The sequence below is a fragment of the Paroedura picta genome, chromosome 10, assembly GCF_049243985.1.
Source record: "Paroedura picta isolate Pp20150507F chromosome 10, Ppicta_v3.0, whole genome shotgun sequence".
NCBI classification, from domain to species: Eukaryota; Metazoa; Chordata; class Lepidosauria; order Squamata; family Gekkonidae; genus Paroedura; species Paroedura picta.
The window spans coordinates 2,610,769-2,636,538 of NC_135378.1; the positions used below are offsets into that span (position 1 = coordinate 2,610,769).

At 46.7% G+C, this 25,770-nt stretch overlaps 1 protein-coding gene across 11 annotated transcripts in view; it reads right to left on the minus strand.

Annotated features, from left to right (window-relative positions):
* RGS12 (regulator of G protein signaling 12) overlaps positions 1 to 25,770 on the minus strand; it is a 219,745-nt gene that overhangs the window by 17,867 nt on the left and 176,108 nt on the right. For 10 of the 11 annotated variants that reach the window (XR_013225222.1, XM_077302462.1, XM_077302459.1 and 7 more), the window contains one exon: positions 21,699 to 22,256. Coding sequence is in view for 10 of the 11 variants with exons in the window: in XM_077302462.1 (XP_077158577.1) it covers positions 21,699 to 22,256 (558 nt within the window). In the remaining variant the exon portion in view is untranslated. Of the gene's footprint in view, positions 1 to 21,698; positions 22,257 to 25,770 lie in introns of those variants that run through there. The other variant, XM_077302464.1, reaches the window with a different exon arrangement.

Genomic DNA, 25,770 nt, shown 5'->3' on the forward strand with positions numbered 1-25,770 from the left:
GAGGGGCTGTCAAAATCATGTAAGCACAAGTTTTTGCCATGTATTTGCATTTATATATTGGTATCCATTTTTATGTAGGAAAGTACTTAGGATCTAGAATTGTAACTCCATATTGCATGAATGTTTGGTTTTTGGAATAGAGTTCACGTGGGCAGAATGTGCCATAAATCTGTTAGGTGACAGTCCCAGAGGCAATGCTATGTCTAACTAACTTTTGGGAAGGCAATAGGAGAATGGATGTTTCTGGGCTTAAACCTGAATACAGGTAGAATGTTAGGGGAAAGGACAGAAAAGGCCCTTGGGGTCAAAGTCTGAACCATGTTGCTGATTTAGGTGAAAGATCAGCCTGTTCTATAATCAGCTTCCTTTGGACATTTAGTCCCTACCATTTTTAAATAATTTCAGGCAAAAACAATAGCCCAAATGATTTATGGAACATTCTTAGATCCTCCTACTTTTTGTTTTTAACTCATAGAGTGAGCTCAATCAAAATGTGTGCCTAACTCACTGATATGTCTAGAAACTGGTATGATAAAGGTAGGGTCAAGGATCTGCTAACAAAGATAAAGAAGATACAAAAAGCCTTTATTGGCGTAAAAAACAATACAGGTAAGGAGATACAAAATGGTACAATTATAAGAGTCAGGCAGAGTTACTCAATTTTGTTAAAAACAGGGAGTTAATACTAAAAACCTTTGCTAAAAATTTTGCAATGCGGGCGGTCCGCTCGGGATCCTTGCTATCAAGTAGTTTATTGATCGCTGCCATTTCGTTACTATGGAGTTGAAGGGAAGATAGAATATCGGATATCCCCTGACGGTATAAAGAAAACTTAGGGCAAAACATAATAATATGCGGAAGGAGATCAGGGACCATACAGCCATGAAAACATAGTCTCTCCGCTAAAGGAATGCGGTTAAACCTTCCTAAAAGAACATTAGAGGGGAAAGAGTTCAGCCGAGCAAATAAGAGTGCTTTCCTGTCAGAGAAAGCTTCGATACTTTCGGTAGGGGGGGATAACTTTGTATAGCGGGACAATATTCATACACGGGGAGAGCAGGATGGAGATGTGAATGACAGTAAGGATTGATATTCAATGTCTTCTAGAGTCCTTACTATACACTTATATATACCTTTCTCCTCGTGATGCATCAAAGAATGTATGTCAAAGCCCAATGAGAGGAGTTTGTTAGAGAGTCTATGAGACCAATTGGAGTTATGGGGATCACTTAGCAGGGCAGCTAAAAGGTTATTTGAATGAGCCCTAAAATGAAGACTGATCCAGTACCTAAAGGTAAGAGACCAGGCTCTGGTTTCAAGTCTCTGTTGGCCCAGTTCAGCCATTAAGATGTCATTAGCCACGTTTCTAGGGACTTGGAATAATGACCTGAGGAAGGAGGCATGAAGTGTTTCTAGATCGTGATTAAATGCTTCGATCCAGATTGGTATCCCGTAGAGCAGCTGTGGAACCATTTTGGCCCCATATATTTTCGGCGCTGCATAGAGGTCATGATTGCCCTTTTGAGAGTAAAATTTTGTTAATAGAGCCAATGGGCCTTTCATGGAACTCCTAACTTTCTTCTTGTGCATGAGCCATTTGTTATTGAAATTTAAAGTGATTCCAAGGTATTAAAAATGATAAACCTGTTCGATGTTATTCCCGCCAATTATCCATGAGTATTTATAGTGCCTTTTTGCAAAAACCATTATTTTGGTCTTTTCAAAGTTAATTTTTAAATTGTTTTCCCGACAGTACTCAGTAAATTTATTAAGATAACGCTTAAGACCAATTCTTGTTCTGGATAATAACACTGTGTCATCAGCATACAGTAGTAGGGGGGTAGGTCTTGACCCTAACATAGGCGGATGACCATTCACCTCCTCCAGATACCCAGGGAGGTCATGTAGGAATAGGTTAAATAACTGAGGAGCCAAAATACAGCCCTGCTTAACACCCATCCTTACAGGTATTTTGTTTGTTAGATTCCCCTGCTGGGAAAATTTTATTTGACAAAAGTTATTGGAGTGCAAACTTTTTAGCAAGGATAAGAGGCGAACGTCAATATTGAGACTGGCTAATTTGCTCCACAGAGACGAACTAAGGATAGAGTCAAAAGCCATCTTCAAATCTATGAATGCTACAAATAGTTTGCCTCTTGGAGGCTTTATATACTTGTCACATAGGAAGGATAAAACGGCGCATTGGTCTAATGTTGAACAGCCTTTTTTAAAGCCAATTTGCTCGGGCCCTATAATGTTCTTGCTGAGTACCCAGTTAGATAGTTTCAAGGACAGGTGCTTACTGTAGAGTTTACCAATTATAGAGAGCAAGCTTTGTTGTTGTTATGTGCGAAGTCGTGTCCGACCCATCGCGACCCCATGGACAATGATCCTCCAGGCCTTCCTGTCCTCTACCATTCCCCGGAGTCCATTTAAGTTTGCACCTACTGCTTCAGTGACTCCATCCATCCACCTCATTCTCTGTCGTCCCCTTCTTCTTTTGCCCTCGATCTCTCCCAGCATTAGGCTCTTCTCCAGGGAGTCCTTCCTTCTCATGAGGTGGCCAAAATATTTGAGTTTCATCTTCAGGATCTGGCCTTCTAAAGAGCAGTCAGGGCTGATCTCCTCTAGGACTGACTGGTTTGTTCGCCTTGCAGTCCAAGGGACTCGCAAGAGTCTTCTCCAGCACCAGAGTTCAAAAGCCTCAATTCTTTGACGCTCGGCCTTCCTTATGGTCCAACTTTCGCAGCCATACATTGCAACTGGGAAGACCATAGCCTTGACTAAACGCACTTTTGTTGGCAGGGTGATGTCTCTGCTTTTTAGGATGCTGTCTAGATTTGCCATAGCTTTCCTCCCCAGGAGCAAGCGTCTTTTAATTTCTTTGCTGCAGTCCCCATCTGCAGTGATCTTGGAGCCCAGGAAAATAAAATCTGTCACTATCTCCATTTCTTCCCCTTCTATTTGCCAGGAATTGAGAGGGCCGGATGCCATGATCTTCGTTTTCTTGATGTTGAGTTTCAAGCCAACTTTGGCACTCTCCTCCTTCACCCGCATCAACAGGCTCTTTAGTTCCTCTTCACTTTCTGCCATTAGAGTGGTATCATCTGCATATCTGAGGTTGTTGATATTTCTCCCTGCAATCTTGATCCCAATTTGTGACTCCTCTAATCCCGCATTTCTCATGATGTGCTCTGCATACAAGTTAAATAGGCAAGGCGACAGTATACAGCCTTGCCGAACTCCTTTCTCAATTTTGAACCAGTCAGTGATTCCATGTTCAGTTCTCACTGTTGCTTCTTGACCTGCATATAAATTTCTCAAGAGACAAATAAGATGCTCTGGTATTTCCATCTCTTTAAGAACTTGCCACAATTTGTTGTGCTCCACACAATCAAAGGCTTTAGCATAGTCAATGAAGCAGAAGTAGACCTTCTGGTACTCCCTAGCTTTCTCCATGATCCAGCGTATGTTGGCAATTTGATCTCTAGTTCCTCTGCCTCTTCGAAATCCTGCCTGTACTTCTGGAAGTTCTCGGTCCACATATTGCTGGATCCTAGCTTGTAGGATTTTGAGCATAACTTTGCTAGCATGAGAAATTAGTGCGATGGTGCGGTAGTTTGACATTCTTTGGCATTGCCCTTCTTTGGGATTGGAATGTAAACTGACCTTTTCCAATCCTGTGGCCATTGTTGATTTTTCCAAATTTGCTGGCATATTGAGTGTAGCACTTTTACTGCATCGTCCTTTAAGATTTTGAATAGTTCAACTGGAATGCTGTCACTACCACTAGCTTTATTGTTGCTCAGACTTCCTAAGGCCCATTTGACTTCACATTCCAGGATGTCTGGCTCCAGGTCAGTAACTACCCCATTGTGGTCATCAGGGATGTTAAGCTCGCTCTTGTATAGTTCTTCTGTATAATTTTGCCACCTTTGTTTGATCTCTTCTGCTTCTGTGAGGTCCCTACCATTTTGGTCCCTTATCATACCCATCTTTGCATGAAACGTTCTCTTCATATCTCCAATTTTCTTGAAAAGATCTCTGGTCCTCCCCATTCTATTGTTTTCTTCTATTTGTTTGCACTGTTCATTTAAGAAGGCATTCTTATCTCTTCTAGCTTTTCTCTGGAATTCTGCATTCAATTGGGTGTATCTTTCTCTTTCTCCCTTGCCTTTCACTTCCCTTCTCTCCTTAGCTATTTGTAAAGCTTCCTCAGATAGCCATTTTGATTTCTTGCATTTCTTTTTCTTTGGGATGGTTTTAGTTGCTACCTCTTGTACAATGTTGCGAACCTCCGTCCATAGTTCTTCAGGCACTCTGTCTATCAGATCTAATTCCTTAAATCTATTTGTCACCTCCACTGTGTATTCGTCAGGGATATGATTTAGTTCATACCTGAGTGGCCTAGTGCTTTTCCCTACTTTCTTCAATTTAAGCCTAAATTTTGCAACAAGAAGCTCATGATCTGAACCACAATCAGCTCCTGGTCTTGTTTTTATTGACTGGATAGAACTTTTCCATCTTTGGCTGCAGAGCACATAGTCAATCTGATTTCTGTGTTGACCGTCTGGTGATGTCCATGTGTAGAGTCGTCTCTTGGGTTGCTGGAAAAGAGTGTTTGCTATGACCATTGTATTCTCTTGACAAAATTCTACCAGCCTGTGCCCTGCTTCATTTTGTACTCCAAGGCCAAACTTGCCTGTTATCCCGGTTATCTTTTGGCTTCCTACTTTAGCATTCCAATCCCCCATGATGATAAGCACATCATTTTTGGGCGTTGCTTCTAGAAGGTGTTGTAGGGCTTCATAGAACTGATCAACTTCATCCTCTTCAGCAGCAGTGGTTGGGGTGTAGACCTGGATCACTGTGATGTTGAATGGTTTGCCTTGGATTCGAATTGAGATCATTCTGTCATTTTGGGGATTGTATCCCAAGACTGCTTTTCCTACTCTCTTATTGATTATGAATGCTACTCCATTTCTTCTGCGAGATTCTTGTCCACAGTAGTATACCTGATGGTCATCTGAATTAAATTCACCCATTCCTGTCCATTTTAGTTCACTGATTCCTAAAATGTCGATGTTCAGTCTTCTCATTTCTTGTTTAACCACGTCCAGCTTGCCTTGATTCATGGATCTGACGTTCCAGGTTCCTATGGAATAAAAATCTTTACAGCATCGGACTGTCTTTTCGCCACCAGTTACTTCCACAACTGAGCGTCCTTTCGGCTTTGGCCCAGCCGCTTCATTCATTCTGGCGCTACTCGTACTAGCCGTCTGCTCATCCCCAGTAGCATATTGGACACCTTCCGACCTGAGGGGCTCATCTTCCAGCGTCATATCGTTATGCCTATTGGAACTGTCCATAGAGTTTTCATGGCAAAGATACTGGAGTGGTTTGCCATTGCCTTCTCCAGTGGATCACCTTTTGTCAGAGCTCTCAGCTATGACCTGTCCGTCTTGGGTGGCCCTGCACGGCATAGCTCATAGCTTCACTGAACTACGCAAGCCCCCTTGCCACAACAAGGCAGCGATCCTTGAAGGGGGGAGAGCAAGCTTATAGGGCGGTAATTCATAGGCCAGGTAACTTCTCCTTTTTTGTAAAACGGCAAAATGATGGAGTTTAACCATGCTTCGGGAATTTGACCAGTAGAGTCAGTTGCAGAAAATACCTTTGCCAGGATAGGGGCCCACCAGTGAGCATTATCAATAATGAGCTCTGGAGGGATGCTATCAGGCCCGGGTGATTTATGGGGCTTTAGAGATCTTATCAACTCATAGGTCTCTTCCACTTCAACCGGTGCCCAGTGAGGTAGAGAAGAAAAATCGATAGAAGAGGACTGGTTATCGAGCTGGAGGGGAGGAGAAAATACATTTAGAAAATGCTCTTCCCAGATATGAGGTGGAATCGGTGGGGCTGAGGGGGATTTGTTGCCCAGAAACTTGGCTATCGTTTTCCAAAACTATTAGGAGAGTTCAGTGCGTTATGAAGTGTTGTCCAACGTTTTTGAAAGAAAGATTCTTTTTTTGTTTTAAGTAAAGATTGGTATGTAGTTTTGTTAGCGGAGAACTGAGCAAAGTCTTTCTTTAGCCCTGAGTTGACCGCTAATTTGAAAAGAGCCCTTAATTCTCTTTTTTTCAATAGACATTCTTTGTCAAACCATGAGGAAGGATAGTTTGAAGGCTTAGTAGATACTTTCCCAAATTGGGTCAGTGAATCTATTATATCATCATAGAAATGAATAGAGAAGTCGAAGACGTTTGTTTTACATATCTGATCTCTTATTGAACTAATAGATGGATTCTTTAAAAAGGATTTGATCTGTAAGGCAACCTTTGGGGACCAGGAAATTTTTTTCAGCAGACTGTAGTCTTTAGCAGTGGATGGTATAGCGATGAGTGGTACTAGGGAAAGCTTAGCCCGGAAAGATAACAACAAGGGCATGTGATCACTTTCTGTCCTATAACCGACTTCTAAGTTGCATATATTATTTACACGTTCCTTAGAGGCGCACATGTAGTCAATAACACTGCGCCCTAAACTAGAATAATGAGTGTAATAGTTTGAGCTAGGAAACTTGACTGACCCGTTTAGAATTTTTAAGTTGAATTTACTACAGAGATCCAGGAATGGTCCGGAGGCGCTATTTGAACTAGAATCAATAAACGTAAAAAACAAGAGATTTGCGACCAATGCATGCATTAAAGTCACCCACCAGTATAAAGTTAGAAGCAGGATAGTCCATTTTTAAGAGGGATAAAAAGTGTATTAAATGTTCCCACTTCAAGAGTCCTTCTGGATTTTTGGCTGGCGAAATGTATGCGTTTATCAGTATTGAGGGGGGATCAGTTCTTAACAGCAAGGCCTGGGCTAGTGGTGGACAGTCCCTAAGAAGGGTTATGGATCCAAGAAGGTTCAATTTGACAAACGTTACAAGACCCGCCTTGTTTCTGCCCTGAATAAGGATCTGCTTATTCACATTCTATACATGTCTAAAAATCAATTTTCACCCTTTGTTACTGACTGATATCTTTAAATCAAAGTGGATCAAAGCTATCCATGTCACCCAGGACTCCAAGCTGGGAGAAGGGCCCCAGACTCGACCCGCCCTGCACCTCACAGCCCACCCAACAGCCCGGAAACTCACCCACGGGCAGCAGGAATCCGGCTGGACTCGATAGCCCTGATCCCACATCCGTTGATGATGCCAACACTTCAGCCGCTACCTGTGCTTACGCTGTCACAGAAGACACACAGAATGGCAACCCCACCAAAGGCATGGCAGGGGGAGGCGGCAGAGCCATAAGGCTTATCCTGCTGCCTTGCCTTGCCTTGCCCCAATGCACCTGGCTTGGCCCACGAAGGGAGGAAGAGCGGGCACGCCCACAGCAGCGCGAGCCATGACTGCTTGAGATGGCCAAGCCAGAAAGACATGGGAGGGATGAGACGGGGTTAATAAAGGGTGATTGGGGAGAGACCCAGGGGAACGATGGGAGAGGGTGGGGAAATAAAAAGCGGACAGAAAAGGAGAGTGGGGTGAGTGAGAGTGAAGAGTGAGAGTGAGGAGAGAGACAGAGAGGAGACTAGAGTAGGAAGTGCTGGAGAAAGATATGGGATCGAAACTACAGGAAGAGTGGAGGAGAATGGAGAAGACTGGAGGAGGAGGAAATGAGGAGAAGCCGAATCTGTTTTAACCCCTATTTTTATTTTAAGTTTACTGTTTTATAGTTATTGTTATGGCTGGCAATTGCTGTAATAAAATTTGGTGGTTGAAAAAGGGGGCTGTCTCAAGGTGAGTTACTCTTAGCAAGGATTCTGAGATGCATTATACTTTCATTAAAGAGATTTCTTTCATTGAAGTCTGCTTATTGAGAGAAATTGACTGGAGTCACACAGAGGGAAGAGCCTGGAAGCTTGAAAGACATGTCTATAGTTAACACTAAACCCCAATTCTTGCTAAATTTCAAGGGGCTTATTAAAAATTTAAATGTTTAAGCAGTACTGAAGCTTAGACAACCATGAAAGGGGGGGGGGGGGATCCTTCTACTAAGATGGCTACTCAGAAGTGGAAGCAGCTTTAAGAATCTCTCCTTACTAATAATGCACACCCGGCCTGAAACTGACAAATAAGCACACACACACATAAAGAAAACCTTGGCAATCCAGCTTTCTTATTCGTATGCAGAGAAAAACTGAAGGAGAAAAATTAAGAGAAAGAAGAAATGTGCAGAGTGCAGGAACAGGATGCAAATTAAAGGATACTGGTTTAAAATTCAGTGATAATCAGAATTAAGCTATGCATGCAGAAAGAGCCTGTGTTCTAAGATCCCGATATCCCAAGCCTTGGTTTCAGTCAGTCAAAGGCAGGGGAGAAGCAGGGTGGACAAGGAGGCAGAAATATCCAAGGAAAGGCCACTCCTGAGCCCTAAAGGAGGAAGGACTCATCAGGGCTAGGCTCACTTGCAACCAACAGGAAACATGCTACCACAGAGCTTGTGTAACTTGGTCATGCCCAGACGTGGCTGGCCACCAGGCCACTCACAGCTATGTGACTCTGCTGCCTCCGACATAAGCACCTAGACAGTTCATTCAGCAACTCACTTTAACACAACTTGGCAACTCCCTTCAGAGCTTTAGAGGGGCAGTAAAAATGCCTTGTTTTATTCCATGGGGCATTATTATTGTTGTAATTTTAATTTAGGAATAAAATTCAACTATAGACACATCCCCAGAGCTGGCTTTAATATTGTACAAGTGAGAGTTGAATTGCCTGGGAAGTCCCCTCCCTACTGTGCAATGCTGAGCTCTGGGGTTTCCTGTCCAATTCATCCAACATTCTAGCCAAAGAGCACAGTAGCATAATTGCCCTATAATGCTAACCGCAGAGTAGGCAGCTACTTAGCTAGTCCAATAATTGAACCATGGAGCATGTGTAAGTATCTTCTCTATCCTTCTCTCTCAGCCTCCCCCATGCTGTATAGAAGATTTGGGAAGCAGAGACCTGAAGTTGACCATAAAACTCTTCAGAATGGAGGGGAGTAAGCAGAAGGGTGCCACAGGACTTGGTACATGGTCCAGTACTTTTCAACATTTTTATCAATGATCTGGATGAGGGGGGGGGAGGGACTACTCATAAAATTTGCAATGACACCAAATTGGGAGGAATGGGAAATACTCCAGAAGATAAAATTCAATGAGATCTGCTGAATGAGAACATGCTGAAAAAGTGGGCAAATGAGAACAAGATGCAATTCGATAAGGGTATTTGCAGAGTTCTGTACCTAGGTCACAAAAAGGAAAAGCATGCATACTGGGTGGGAGATACATTTCTGGGTAACAGTGTGTGTGAACAAGGTCTTGGGTTACTTGTGCACAGTATGATACAGAGGTAAAGAAGGCAAATGCAGTCTTGGGGTGTAACAACAGCGGCATCACATGGGTCCATTATGCACGGCCGCCGAAACGGCGATTTCGGGTCACATGGAAAACGCGGAGGGGGAAGACGCGAAGCAAACCGATTATGCACGGGACAGGGTGCGACGACGGCAAAACCCGGAGCGGCTGGTGTCGAGGCATTGATGCGGAGCCAAGAGGAAGCGAGGCGAGCGCGCCGCTGCGCCGCCAAGCGGCCGTCGCGCCGGAGGTCGAGGGCAGGAAGGGCGGAAGCAGCCTGCGCAGGCGCAGTCCTGCCGGCTTCGACGGCCACGGAGGGGGAGGGAGCAAGTGCCATAGCCGTGAGCTGCATAAACGGGATGGAGTCTAGGGCAGCGGTGGTGGCAGCCGCACAGGTGGCATCAGCCATCACTGTCCTAGTAAGCGGCCTACAGGCCCTAATGGCGGCCTAATGGCGGCCTAATGGCAAGAGCACCGCCGCCAACAGCAGCGGAGGCGACGCCGAGCCAAGGAGGCATGGTGCAGGTCAGGCCTGTGGTGGGGTGCCTCATAGTCCTGGAGGCAAGCTGCCAGCCGCCAGTGGCACGCTCTCTCTACAGTGCGGTTCCCGAGGGACCACTGGGCCGAACAGCGCAGCCGAGACTGGTGGGACAACTATGTGACAGCCAGCTGGAGTGACGACCACTTCCGCATGACGCGGAGCACATTCCAGGAGTTCGTGACAGCCCTACAGAGCCGACTGGAGAGACAAGCCACCAACATGAGGCTGCCCATCCCCGTAGAGAAAAGGGTTGCCATTGCCCTATGGTACCTGGCCACAGGGGACACATATCGGGACGTCGCTCACCAGTTCGGTGTTGGGGTCGCCACAGCAGGGGAGATCATACAGGAGGTGTGTCTGGCGATGGAGGCGGAGCTCTACTGGACGGTAGTGTGCCTGGGAGACAGGGTCAGCGAGGTAGGCACGAAAGGCATGGCAGATGGGCGGGCGGCGGAATGGGGAAGTATAAGCACACTCTAACCCCCCGTCACCCACAGATCATGGATGGCTTCAGGCGCCTAGGGTTTCCCCACTGCATCGGGGCGGTCGATGGCTGCCACATCCCCATCCGTGCACCTGGGATGCGCTACAATGAATATGGGAACAGGAAGGGCTTCTGTTCCGTCATTTTCCAGGGGACGGTAGACCACACTGGCCATTTCATTGATGCGGAGGCAGGCTGGGGTGGCCGGTGGAATGACACCTTCGTCTTCCAGCAGTCCAACCTGCGCGCCGCCATGGACGCTGGGGCTTACGTTCCAGGGAACTCCACCATCACGATGTATGGCGTCCGCATGCCAGCTCTGATAGTTGCAGATGAGGCATACCCCCAACGGCGGTGGCTCATGAACCCCTACGCTCCCCCGCGGGACGCAGTGGAGGCGTACTTCAATTGCTGTCTGTGCCGTGCAAGCAACGTCGTGGAACGGGCGTTTGGGCGTCTGAAAGCCCGCTGGCGATGCCTGCTGTCTTGCCTGCAGGTTGCCATTGTGAATGTTACCCCGGTGATCATAGCCTGCGTCGTCCTCCACAACAACTGCGAGGCACACGGCCATGAACTCCATCTGGAGATGCATAGGGAGACCGTCGTGGTCGAGGAGGAGGGACTGCCCAGTCGCCGGGATCGCCTGTGCACATGGCAGCAGGGTCAACGCGTCAGGGATGCCGTGGCTGCCTACATGTTCGAGCGTAGATCGCGAAGGGCCCCAGGTGAATGACAGCAGCGAATGACAGGTGAAGTTAAGGGCGAATCCACTGATGGGAGAGCCATTTATTCGTCCGCCGCGCCGCTTACAGCCACCGCTGCCCTCGCCCTGTCCGCGCCCCCCGCCGCCCCCCCCGTGGCGGCGGCCTGCCGTGTCCCCGTGCCCGGCGCCGCTCCCTCCCCCTCCACCTTCTCTGCCCCCTGTGCCATGGCGAGTGGGGCCTCCGCAAGCACCGCAACGGGAGCCGCAGGGGTGCCTTGGCCAGTGGGAAGTTGGCGGCGGCAGCAGGCTCGGCGCCCATGGGAGCCATCTGCTTTAGGGCCGTGGCGATGCGTTCCAGGGCCCCAGCTGCTGTCGTGAGGGAGGGAGCTGGACCGGCCATCGTTTCTCGGTGAAGGACCTTGAACTCTTCCCACTCCTACCGTTCCCGCGCTTCCGCCGCCCTTCTGAGCTACAGCAGGGCGGTCTCAAACCGGCGCCGCTCGGCCATTTCCTCCTGCCCCGGCTCCAATAGCCGTTCCCCGATTGTGGTGAGGAGCGCGACACGGCGGTGGTGTCTCCGCTACCGTTGCAGGCGCTCCTCAGCTGAGAGTGCCTCGAGGTCCAGGCCTGGCCCCTCCCCGTCATCCGCGCTGTCGCCATCCCCGCCGCCGTCACCTGCATGCAAATAGGGTTGGGGTGCTGGCCACCACCCGTCCCGTCTGCCCCCCTCCCTCGGACCCTGCGCCGGACTACGCACCTGCAGAGTCCTCCCCCTGGCGCTTGGACTCAGAGGCGGCGTATGGGGACGGTGGGCTCCTGTCCGGCTCATCCCCCTACGCTGCACATGCGGATGACAGAATGGACGGCGCCTTGGGTCGGGCTAGCCAGTGGCCGCTGACCCCACACCATCCATTCCCTCTTCGCGTGGCATCCCCCTGTACCTGTGGTCTCCTGGGTTGCCAGCCTGTGGCGTTGCCCCCGGCCCCACCGCCCAGTCATCCACCCACCTGCGCGAGGCTCCTGCTGCCTGTGGGCCACATTTGGCGCCGGCGGGTCCCCGCCGGTGGATGCCGGTCTCTTTGGCGGCCGACCACGGCCTGCCCATTCAGCCTCCACTACCGTCGCCTGCCGGGGAACACGCCGCACACTGATGCTCCGCGCCACCCATCGTGGCCGCCCACTGCTCCGCGTCCCCAGGATTTCGGCCAGCTTCTGGTAGTGCGGGCCATAGCAGCCGACATTCCGGGGCCACCTCTGCCACACGCTCATGTCCTGAATCTCATGTGGGCGGAGGCCGGAGCACCCACATGGATGTTACGGCAGCAGGAGGTTGTGTATGGCGGCAACGGCCATCTGTGCGGACCCGGGCCACTCGCCGTCATGGCCCTCTAGGGCCCTCTGGTACAGCCATCACTCTCATGGGATCCCTGTCTTCCACCCTTGCAGGGGATGCCTCGACGGACCCGACGGCTGCTGGCCCATCCTCCTCGGCCACGTGAGCACCCCATAGGCTGCCGCCGCCGCCCTGCCGCCGGACAGTGGGGGGGGGATGTGTCCCTGTTTGTTTGCCTTCCCCTTCGTCTGTTTCCCGTTCGCCCTTCACCTTGTATAGTTCCCAGGTCCTTCCCTTTCCTTCCCTTCCCCCTTTCTACCCCGTTCATATTCCCTGTTTCCCTGTTTTGGCCTGTTGCCGTTTTTCCTCTGTATTGTTTCTTTTAATATTTATTCTCTATAAAGTTTGTATATTTTCTTACACCCCTCGCCTCCATTGTCGTTTGTGGTTGGGGACTGGGTGGCGGGGCGGGTGGGGGATTGGAGACCGGGCCCCTCTGCCGTCCCTGGATGGGGCCATGCTGCCCTCTGTTTGCCGCCGGTACTGTGCAGCTCGGCCCGCTACCTGCGGTGCTCCCCTGGTCCCCCTCCCCTATGGGCTCCCTGGCCGCCTTTCTCTCCCCGTCCCCTTTGGTGCCCTCCTGCCTGCCGCGGCGTTCAAGCAGCCGCTTCGATTCTGGCTCTTGCGCACGACCCGGAACTCCCCGATTATGCACGCGGCGCCTTCGCCGCTGGGTCTGATTGGGCCCTGGTCGCCACGGAAGATGCGGTTTCAACCATGTTCCTCTAACGTGGCTTTTTCGGCAGCATCCGTCAAATCTGCAGCCAGTTGCCGCCGGCACTGTGCGTTATCGGTGATTTTAGTCGCCGCCATTCCACCCCGAATGCGCGCTAAAACCCCCGTGCATAATGGGTCATGGAAATTCCAAGATGTCATTGTCCTGTTGTATATCACATGGGCCAGACCACACCTGGAGTGCTGTGTTCAGTTCTGGAGGCCTCCATATAAAAAGGATGTGGATAAAATTGAGAGGGTGTAGAAGAGAGTGATGAGGATGATCTGGGCCCTGGGACCCAAACCCTCTGAGGAAAGGCTAAGAGACTTGGGAATGTTCAGCCTGGAGAAGTTGAGAGGGGACATAATTGCTCTCTTTAAGAATTTCAACAGTTGTCACTTGCACTTCCTTTTGGCAAGAGGATAGAATCCATAGTAATGCCTAGAGTAGAATCTATGATGGCACCTATGAACATTACTTTCCCTACAGCTGCTAGTTAGGATTTCTTTGCATTGACCTATAGGTTCAAAGCTTTCACTGCCTGTAAAATGAGTCAGAAGTTCATCCAGATGTTTGGCTGAGTACCAGATATGATCAGCCAATCATTAAGATATGAGTATATCTCACCCTTCAGAGGTAGGTAATTACCACTTTGGGAGCTGTAGCCAATCCAAAGGGAAGGACTAAGTATTGAAAGTGGTGGAAACTGCATTAAAAGCAGAGATATTTCTGCTCTAGTCTTATTTTCATTTGGAAATGTGCCTAGCAGATCTAATGTTAATAACGGTATGTTCTGGTACAGCAGAGGAAGGGCATCAGAGATCAATAATATTCTGAACTTTTATTAACAGAATTCTGTTCAGGCTTCTCAAGTCTAATATAAGTATCTCTCTCTCCCCTACCCCCTCTTCTTTTTGACTCAAAAAGTATCAGGAGTAAAACCCGGAGTGGTGATATCTTGTGGGCATTCTAACCATTACTTTTTTGATGAAGAGAGTGTTGATCTCTACAAAGAGTTCTGGGGGGAGGGAACTAAATGAGTGGGTGATTAGGTTGGAAAAGAGACAAACTCTATTATTACATATCTTTTTGACACAGTACTCCTTGATCTGAAGAGATATCCTGCAAGATGAGTTGGCATGGATTTTGCACTTCTGTTGACTGCCATGCAGAGTGTCAAAAATCTTGCATGGTGAGTTAGTAGGGTTTGGATGTCTGGGATTTGGTTGCCACTCAGGGTATGGAAAACAGGATTGCACTTACCTGTAACTGTATGTATGTATGTATGTATGTATGTATGTATGTATGTATGTATGTATGTATGTATGTATGTATGTATGTACGTACGTATGTGTATGTGTATGTGTATGTGTATGTGTATAAATATAATCGAGAAGCTCCCAAGAGTGCTCACCCTTTCCCTGGAGGGTGTCTTTCCCAGCCAGTGATATGGGAGGTATTAGCACTCTCCCTTCAGTTATCCTTCCTGTTGTCAAAATAGGTTGTTGTTGTCAGCCATTCAGTCATGTCCAACTTTTGGCAATCCCATGGCACAGCTGTTGCCATGATCCTCAATCCTGCACCGTCCTCCCTCAGCCATGCAATGTTCTGGCCACTGCCCAACCACTGCACCCTCTATTGGCCCAGTTTCCTTTTCCCACTGACCAATCCTAGCATAGCTGCTTTCTCCACTGAGTTGGATTGCATGATGTGACCAAAGTGAGCTGAAGTTTCATGATTTTGCCGAACAGATTTTATGCACTGCAGTATTTCCTCATTTGTAACTTTTGCTATCTATGGAACCCGCAGAAGCCTTCTCCAACACCAGAGTTCAAATGAGTCAATTTTTGTCCGATTTTTTCACTGTCCAATTTTCATAGCCATAAGTGGCTATTGATGTAACTAATCTACATTTGGTACTCAAGATTATATCTTTGCTTTTTTATGTTTGTTCAAGGCTATCATCATCAGCTATCTATCATCATCAGCTTTCAGCAGGGAAGGAGGGAGGTTTGTGCGACTGCACAGAAGACCACTCGATGAACAATTACAGGCAAGTGCAACCCTGTTTTCATCTTTGTGGTTTCTGTGCAGTCACACCTGTGAGAATAGCAAAGTCACTCATGGAGGGTATGGGATTATACAATGGAAAAATAGACTGAAGTCCTGCTCAACTCAAAGTAACCTCTCTCCAGGAATTGACATCTATGGCACAGTGGTAGACAAATGTGGCTCATGGTCGTCCCACTGCACATATCTGTCAGAAACCATCCAGCCATGAAGACTGTAGAAAAAAAACCCTCTGAGCACATGTGTAATTCATAGAAATATCAATAGGGACATCTACCTCACGAAGAGATTGTTAGTTTAACTGGGTTTTTTTAGCAGGGTTTTTATGACATGTAACCCACCATGAGCCAATTCGGGAGTGGTGGGAAATAAATCTAATCTAATCTAATCTAATCTAATCTAATCTAATCTAATAATAATAATAATAATAATAATAATAATAATAATAATAATAATAATAATAATAATAATAATAATAGAAACATCATTCAACATGATAATGTCTATACTGAGACCCTTCCATCCTTTCCTGGGTCAGTAAGGCAATTAAGGATTCCTACATTGTCTGGATCAGCCCACTCCATGAAACTAAAAAAAAGAGAGTATATATATATACTAGAATTAAAGCCTATTGTAACTGATAGAACGGGCGCTAGCAGGGGAGGGGAGAGAGGAAAATAGCAAAGAGAGAGGGAGGTAGAAAGGAAGAGAGTGATTAAGATAGAGCTTGGCAGTGGGAAGAGTAAGGGGAGGGATTGTCCAGTCTGTAAGGGCATGAGGTTGAATATGTATGTTGTGTGGGGGGTTGTGGTGGTGTGATGACAAGTGAGAGTGTGGGTGTGGACAGATGGGTGTCAAGATGTGTGTCAAAGGGGGAGAGGGGTAAACAGTGGTCATGGGTGACTTGAATTACCCAGATATCTGCTAAAAATACAAACTCCATTAATTTCTTAACTTGTCTTGCTGACAGCTTCATTTCCCAGAAAGCAGAGAGGGGAACCAGGGGTATTCTATTTTAGACTTGCTTCTCATCAATAGGGAAGAAATGGTAGATGAGGTGGAAGTAGTGGGCACACTTGGTAGTACTGACCATCTGATTTTCAATTGTAGGAAAGAGAAAACCTTTATGATGTCAGACGTATAGCCTGGACAATCACCATAGCAGATTTTAACAGACTTAAAGGCATGTTGGATAGATTCTCGTGGTCCGATGGGCTTAGAAATTGGCATCCAAGACGGCTGGGAGTTTCTTAAAAGTGAAATACTAAAGGCTCAATTAAACTATTACCATGATATGAAAAGATGGAAGGAGCCTAAGGAAGCCAAGGTGGCTCCATAAGCAGCTGTCAAATTATGTGAGGAATGAAAAAGAGTCATTTAGGAAATGGAAGGATGAGTATGAACAAATAACCAATGATTGTAGGGAGACTGTTACAAAAGCTAAAGCTCAATATGAGCAAAAAGTGCTAAACATAGCAAAAAAAAAGGATTCTTGGTTATATTTCAAGTAAGAAAGAGTAGGGACTCTGCAGGACGACTGTGAGGACAAGAAAGTTAAATTAGGGGTAGTCAACCTGTGGTCCTCCAGATGTTCGTGGACTACAATTCCCATAAGCCTCTGCCAGCGTTTACCCCCCCCCCCCTTTGAGAATTGTGTAATATGGTCTAGGAGTATCTAATACAAGTCCTCTGACTGGCTTAGTGGTCCATAACAGAACCCCACAATAATACCATTCTCTTTTCCTAGTCCTTTTATATTTACCGAAATACACTCAATTGAACTTTCATGTTCAGGTACCTGTATTTCTTCACAAGTATACATATGTATACAAGTATACATATATTACCCCCTTCTTTACTTGTCTGTCTCTTGTGAATAGATTGTACTCCTCAATTCTGCGCTCCCCCACATACAGCCAGCTGGGTGATCTTGGGCTTGCCACAGCACTGAGAAGACTGCTTTGATCAAGCAGTGATATCAGGGCTCTCTCAGCCTCACCCACCTCACATGTCTGTTGTGGGGAGAGGGAAGGGAAGGCGAATGTAAGCCGCTTTGAGACTCCTTCAGGTAGAGAAAAGCAGCATATAAGAACCAACTCTTCTTCTTCTTCTAGTATTGAATAGATTGTACCCCTCAATTCTAATATTCAGTAGATTCTATCCCTCAGTTCTAGTATGCTGGTGTAGTTGCTATGCATGCAAACACTTTGATCTAAAGGAATCTGTCTGCATGCATAAAAGTAGCACACGGCAGGGGATCTCTTACAACCCTTCTTAGCTCCCTGGTTATCCTAGAGGAGATTCTTGTTTGTCTTGGAGAACTTTCAGGCCTATGACATATAGACTGGACTTCAGGAAAGCAGATTTTAACAAAGGCATATTGGGTAGATTCTCGTGGTCAGAAAGTCTTAAAGAGACTGGAGTCCAAGAGGGCTGGGAGTTTCTTAAAAGTGAACTACTAAAGGCTCAAATGATTCTTAGTTATATCTCAAGTAAGAAAGAGTAGGGACACCATAGGACCACTGCGAGGACAACGAAGTTAAATCAGGGGTAGTCAACCTGTGGTCCTCCAGATGTTCATGGACTACAATTCCCATGAGCCCCTGCCAGCAAATGCTGACAGGGGCTCATGGGAATTGTAGTCCATGGACATATGGAGGAACACAGATTGACTAATCCTGAGTTAAATCATAACAGTTGATGAAGAGAGGGCTGAACTGCTTAACTCTTATTTCTCCTCAGTCTTCCCTTGTGAGGGAAAGAGTGCTCAATGTGGCAAAAACATGTCCCCATCTTCAAGAAAGGGAAAAAGGAGGATCCAGGTTGGAGGAGCCTGGTCTGTTTAGCCTGGAGAGGAGGCAACTGAGAGGGGATCTGATAACCATCTTCAAGTATTTAAAGGCTGCCATGTAGAAGATGGCGCAGAGTTCTCTCTTGCTCTGGAGGGATGGACCAGAACCAATCGGATGAAATTAATTCAAAAGAAATTCTATCTATACACCCAGAAATAGTTCCTGACTGATAGAGCGGTTTTTCAGTGGAACAGACTTCCTCGGGAGGTGGTGGGTTCTCCATCTTTGGAAATTTTTAAATAGAGTCCGGATAGCTATCTGATGGAGAGGCTGATTCTGTGAAGGTTCAAGTCATTGGCAGGTGACAGTGGATGAGCAATAAGGTGGTGATTGTCCTGCATAGTGCAGGGCATAGAACTAGATGACCCAGGAGGTCCCTTCCAACTCTATGATTCTATGATTCAAAGAAGCAATGCAAAATGTTTTGACAGCATTGTTCTTGTATGTGAAATATGTTCTCAATCTGGTCTCATGTAGGATTTAAGGTACCATCTTGCAAACTGTAAGTCTTACAAACTTGGTAGCATTTCTTAAACTAGATGACATAAATCGGTGCAGAATTGTGCATGTTGGCAATCTCAAAAATAGTATAATGAATCTGAGTCTGTTATGCACAGGTTTTTTCTCTTGCTTTCATTGTGCATGTACATCAGGTTTTCTTTGTTGTTCTTCACTGGTTTTCCTCCCCTAAGGTTTTCTGAGAGTGCTTTTGTGCTTGTTTTCCCCTTGTTTTGCTTCCAAGACATGAGAATTCTAAAGTGGATAGATTCCCTTGGATTTCCCCCTCTGCCCTTTTGTTGCCACTTGAAGGTCACTCTCCTGGCCACATTGAGGTCATTCCACTCCACTCTACACCTTGTGCCATCCTCCTCCCCTTCATCAATGTACTGCTCTAAGATCTGATTGACCCTTTCGGATTGTTCATTAGTCTCGGAGTGATATCCATTTCCCCTGCATTTGTATTATTATTTTTTTTTTACACGTAGCTGCTGAGAAAATTCATCATCGTGAAAAAGGTTTTGCCTGGGGTGCAGAGGCACTAGTCATTTCCTTCGCTGAGTGCCCATCCTGGAGCACCAATAACCCCGAAAACAACGGTCGCAGCCAGGCAGGCAAGGCGGTGAAGAAACCTGTGTGAGCACTGCTGATCCCCTTGGTTGAGGCGGCGGCCATTAAACTAACGTTGTCTACCTGGCGACATTGGTTAAAAGGGTCCCCAATCCCTTTGGACTGAACATAAAAATTTACAGGCACTACAGCAGCTGCGAAAATTAACCGCCAAACCGATTCAATGGGCGGAATTCTTCTCGCGCTTTACGTTCACAGTGAAGCACCTCCCAGGGAAACAACTTTTTTGCTGACGCCCTCTCCCACCTACTCCAGCATAAAATCAAAGTGGATCCAGTGCTAGACTCGCTCTTCCACCCCTCCTACCTGGGACTGGCTGTAGTGACATGCAGCAAAGCGTCACAGCTGTGCTCCACCCTGGGGTGGTGGCTGCATAAGGACTTGGGGTGGGCTAGTGAATTCGCTACCCTGCACCCAGACTTGCAGGAGAAAGGGGGGCTGTCTTGCAAGGGGGATAACCTTTATGTTCCTGCAGCTGCTGCCTGGATGTACTCAAACTGCACCACGATTTGAAGCCGAGACTAATGGACAATCCGAAAGGGTCAATCAGAGCAGTATTTGAGCTTATCAGTGGACATAAAATACAGTAATATGTTATGGTAGTCTTCTTTACATGGGAAGGGAAAGACAAAAAGGTATGGAGCATAAGAATTTAGCAAAGTGTTTACCAAATGTATAAAGGATGTAAATAAGGAAAACTGATTTTTTAAAAATTAAACCCATGTACCCTGATCCAGATTTCTTCCTGAGCTCTGATAGTCACACAGGACTGGCTGCCCCAGTCCAATGAGTGGGGACTCAATCTCTTATTTGCATGTGTGCTCCCTGGTACATTCAGGCCTGTGAAGGGGAAGGCTTATCTTTCTGTTTCTACGCATAAAATACTTTCAAGATAAAGGAAGAAAATAAGAACTTCAATAACAAAGAACAGAGTTTATTACTCTAGGGAGATACATTAAGGTAGCTACCAAATCGAAGCAGAAGACAGAAACAGTGAAAGTGTTCAGTGACTGTGTCGAGAGACATGGCATGCACTAAATGCAAGTCAGAGTAAATTCTTAAGGGGGCAAGGATGCAGCTATAAACCCCCACTGAAAACTGAAACCCAATTTGAAAACTCCTAAATTTTCAAAAAATATACATACACACAAATATGCAGAATTGGGCCTTGAAACAAACTTCAGGTATTTTCATTTTGATGTGACCAATTGCCACATGGTTAGAACTTTAATCTTGTTCCTTGTAGTGTTTATGGAACCTGCTTTGATTATTTCAGAGAAGTCAGACAGAAGAGTTCAGCATTGATTAGCATGGGGTGATCAGGCAGGTGTAAATCACACAGACAAAACTATCCAAAAGAGAACAAAACAGACTGTGCCGGCACCAGACAAGTTGCCTGCTATTGGAATCGTGAAAATTGGTACAGTGCAGTGACTTTAACTACAGAAGGCCCAGCCCTTGAAACCCACAGGAAGAGGGCAGGGCTGATGCTCAGGAGACTCAGAGAGAGTCCATAAGGCCTAGACAGGCCCCGTGCCCTGCTCCCAAAGGATCCAGCCAGATGTGGCATGCTCTGCCATGGGGGGGGAGGTCAGGGGGAAGGAGCAGTACTTTCTTCACAGGAGAGCTGCATGTATGTTCGGAAGGGAGTTTCTGAATATAATGCATGCCTCTTGAGAGCACACTTGACTCTTAAGAAGTAGTATTTCTGCCCTTTTCCTGATGCCAACATGATACACAAATAAAATAAAACAAACAAATGCTACATGCATGCATTAACATACTATTTTTGGAAGTTTGCATGCTCACTTTTGCATGTACTTTACATGTATTGTTATCCTGAACATTTAATAAGGCAATAAAGCTATTTGAACACTGAGAGCACATCTAAGCAAATAGCATCCCACAGTCTCACCACGGTGTTTGGATAGACAACAGCTCAGGTTGATGGGTCTGATCCTTGCTACTGCTCGAAGGAAGGACAGGCACAGGGTGCAGCCATGGGAGACGAGGGAAACGGAGGGCAGCTTGTGCGCTGGGTATTCATCTGACTCTTTTGAAACCGCTAACTGAAAGGGTCTTACCAACAGATTTCAGCATGTTTGTACAGAGAAGCAATACATTTAATGCAGAATCACTTTTTGTAAAAACAAAATTTGAGTCCAGGGACACCTTTAAAATCAACCAAGTTTTATTCATGGTATAAGTTTTCAGATTATACCTTGAATAAAATCTTGAATACCTTGAATAAATAACTTAAATATAACTTTATTGGTCTTAAAGGTCCTACTGGACTCAACCTTTGTTCTGCTGCTTCAGATCAACATGACAACCCACCTGGAACTATCTTACTAAAGACAGTCAAAACCTGGGAATACCTGACTGCAATTCTCAGTGGCAGATTTTTCTGGATTACCTGTTAGCAAAACGGGATGGGAAAGCATGCCTTCTGCACCAGGGCTTTTGTCTGAAGCAGTGGGTGGAAGCTGCAGCGGCAGCAGCGTACTGCTGGGAAGGCTAATGTCCCCCTCGGACACCAGAGTCGTAGTGGCCACGTTCTCGTCCTCCACCGTCTGGATGCTTGCTGTGAGCAGTTCTTTGGACTGTCTTTTCCGTGAAACGGCAGGATGAAAAGGTAGAATGGGAGAGAGGGGTGTGTCGAAAGGAACACTGCAGCTCTTCTGGCTGTTTTGATTGGCTAGGACCACCAGTTTCTGTTTATTTTCTAAAAGGCCAATTTTGAGTGTTGAACTTTCACTGCTGTTTTTCATCAAGTCAGTTTTGCCACTCGGCTGCAAGCGTCCCTCCTTGATCTCAGTTTGTACATTTTTCTTGTCATAGTCTTGAGATCTTTCAGGGGCAGAGGAAGGATGCAAATGAAGAAAATCAGGCAAAACCAGGTCTTCTTTTCTCAGCAGCCCTCGCTGGTCATCTGCTCTATTACTTTGCACTTTGGAGATGAGTTCAAAAAATTCTGTTCAACAAACCAAGAAGAGAACAGACTCAGTCAACACTGCAAATATCCACTGCACCGCTCAATTGTGCTCTGAACTCTTTGATAACCAGTGTTTCTCTCTCAGGGTTTGCCAGCAACACAGACAACCCCCGCCAGCCCCCAGCCCCCAGGTCTACTTCTGATTCTATGCCGAACAATATTAAATCTGAATGCTTTTAGTAGTTGTGCATATTTTCTGAACCAGAGACTAGTTGCTTTTATGGTCGTTAACATTTGCAATACGTTGCATTATAAAGGCAGCATGACTAAGCAAAGCAAGAACGGAGACTTTCTGTTTCCATGGCTTACTTGAGAAAGCAAGAGCCAACTAGAACAGTCCCACTGGCCTGATCCTCCCTGCAGAAAAATACAGATCTATATATGCCGAAAGACAGATAGGAAATTACATCTTCATCAACCAAGGAACATTACAAAAAAAGGGTTTGCTTCCATCGTGAAATCCAGATAGAAGTTCATACCTGGCAGAACAGAACACTCCCCCCTGGAGCTGAATCAGGTTACATGGACTGCTGCCCTGAACAACTCCTGCCCCAAATCCAATTTACCTAAACAATTCTTCATGGTATCTTTTTGGTGAAATTGTTCTAATATTTCTATTTTTGGTGAAACAAAAAAGAGATCAATCTCTATGCCGTTGATGACACCAACACAATTATTTCCCAGGTACCAAATAATATCAATCCACAAATATTTTACTAGTAACATGACTGGCAGTTTGATGCCAATGCCTCAAATAGTCTAAAATCTTTTTAAAATTACAGACTGTTAATATTAAATTATGGTTCAGCATGTGACTGATTAAGAATCTGAGGGTTTTTCACACGGGTTGTCTGTCCTGACTCTGGGTCTGTTTGGGAAACAGGTTCCCCACCCCCTGACCTACCTCCCCATAGCATTATGGTGCTTTTGTGCACTTCCCAACTTTTCTGCAGGTTTCAAAAACCGGCTTGACTGTGATCTTTTGGGGAAAATCACAGCAAAGTCAGAATGACTGCCATGTGGGAAGAAAGCCTGGATCCCCCCCTTCCTGCCTACACGGGTGCTATTTTATGCACTACAGTCCCACACAGAGGTCATTCTTTCTCCTTCCTAGCGTGTTTGTGTGTGGGGAAACATTATAGCAATGATGATGATGATGTCATCCATTCAGTCATGTCTGACCCTTGGCGATGTCTCTGCTTTTTAGGATGCTGTCTAGACTTGCCGTAGCTTTCCTCCCCAGGAGCAAGCGTCTTTTAATTTCTTTGCTGCAGTCCCCATCTGCAGTGATCTTGGAGCCAAGGAAAATATTATTATTATTATTATTATTATTATTATTATTATTAGTAGTAGTAGTAGTAGTAGTAGTATTTAATTTATATCTCGCCTCCCCCAGGAGGCTCGAGGCGGGACTGTCACTACCTCCATTTCTGTCACTACCTCCATTTCTTCCCCATCTATTTGCCAGGAATTGAGAGGGCCAGATGCCATGATCTTAGTTTTCTTGATGTTGAGCTTCAAGCCAACACTTACACTCTCCTCCTTCACCCGCAACATTTACACTCTCCTCCTTCACCCGCATCAACAGGCTCTTCAGTTCCTCTTTGCTTTCTGCCATTAGAGTGGTATCATCTGCATATCTGAGGTTGTTGATATTTCTCCCTGCAATCTTGATCCCAATTTGTGACTCATCAGACAGATAAGATGCTCTGCTATTCCCATCTCTTTAAGAACTTGCCACAATTTGTTGTGCTCCACACAATCAAAGGCATAGTCAATGAAGCAGAAGTAAATGTTCTTCTGGAATTCCCTAGCTTTCTCCATATGCTTCTAGTTCCTCTGCCTCCTCGGAATCCTGCCTGTACTTCTGGAAGTTCTCGGTCCACATATTGCTGAAGCCTAGCTTGTAGGATTTTGAGCATAACTTTGCTAGCATGAGAAATGAGTGCAATGGTGCGGTAGTTTGAACATTCTTTGGCATTGCCCTTCTTTAGGATTGGAATGTAAACTGACCTTTTCCAATCCTGTGGCCACTGCTGAGTTTTCCACATTTGCTGGCATAGCACTTTTACTGTGTCATCTTTTAAGATTTTGAATAGTTCAACTGGAAAGCTGTCACCTCCACTAGCTTTATTGTTGCTCAGACTTCCTAAGCCCTATTTGACTTCACATTCCAGGTCAGTGACTACCCCTTCTTGGTTATGAGGGATGTTAAGCTCACTCTTGTATAGTTCTTCTGTATAATTTTGCCACCTTTTAAAAATCTGTTCTCCTTTATCAGATCCATCTTTGCATGAAATGTTCTCTTCATATCTCCAATTCTCTTGAAGAGATCTCTGGTCCTCCCTATTCTATTGTTCTCTTCAATTTGTTTGCACTGTTATCTCTTCTAACTTTCTCGGGAATTCTGCATTCAATTGGCCTTTTATGCACGGCGCCAGCTTCCGCGCGCTGGCGCGTGCCGTTACAACAGGGCACAATGCGGCACGTCACAGAGCGGCACGTCACAGAGCGGCGGCACTTCTCCAGATATGACAACCCCGCTGTGGGGGTCAAATGGGGACCAGCGCTCCGGCGGGGGGTCCCCAACCAGGATGCGGCAGTCGTCCTGGAAAATTTGGACCTTCGCGATCGAATGGACCGGCTGCGAGAATAGCTGGCCACGGTTACGGACAAACTGGGCGAAGACTTGCACCAGGGTGCCCGTTTCTTTTTGGCCAAGCTGCGCTGTCCAGTGCTGGTTCCAGAGGGTGGCGCGGCCACAGCTCTTCCGGCCCCACAGATGGAAGCTCGAGAGGCAGTCGTGCAAGCTGGGGCTGCAGGGCCCCTTGCCCAGATTCAGGGTAGCCGCGTGGGGGCCAGCAACCTGGAGATGGGGGAGCCCCCACCCCGTCACGGGTAGATGCTCGGTCCGGGCTGCCTGCTCCACCAACGGGGGATGCCCGGGCTGGATCGCAGGTGCCACCACCAATAGCGGGAGCCGAGGCATGGCGCTACTGCTGATTCCGCACCCTTTTCAAAGGAGACCCCGAAGCGTTCCATGGGTTCCTGATCCAGCTCCAAGCCTACATGATGGCTTTCCCGGACCACACTTTCCCTGACGACACTGAGTGCATTCGCTTTGCCGGTGACTGCATGGACGGCGAAGCAGCCAGATGGCTTATGAGCCTCTACCGTTACGCCCAGGCCGAGGTCTAACACTATGACTGCTTTATCTGATGCATGAGGGAGAGGTTTGAGGACCCGTTTGAGGTAGAGATGGCCGAAGAGAACCTGCATTGCCTGAAGCAGGGGTCGATGACGGTGGGCCAGTACACGAGAGAATTTCGGAAGTTGGCTGCCTCCATCCCACATGGCAAGCAAGCCTTCCGGAGTCTCCACCAAGGGAGTGGCCGCCGGGAAGAAGACGACGAAAGCACTCCTGGCCCCTTTCCTGGAGACCGTGGTCTACGAGCTCACCTCCACTAGCTATAGTGGAGCGGATGAAGGAGGC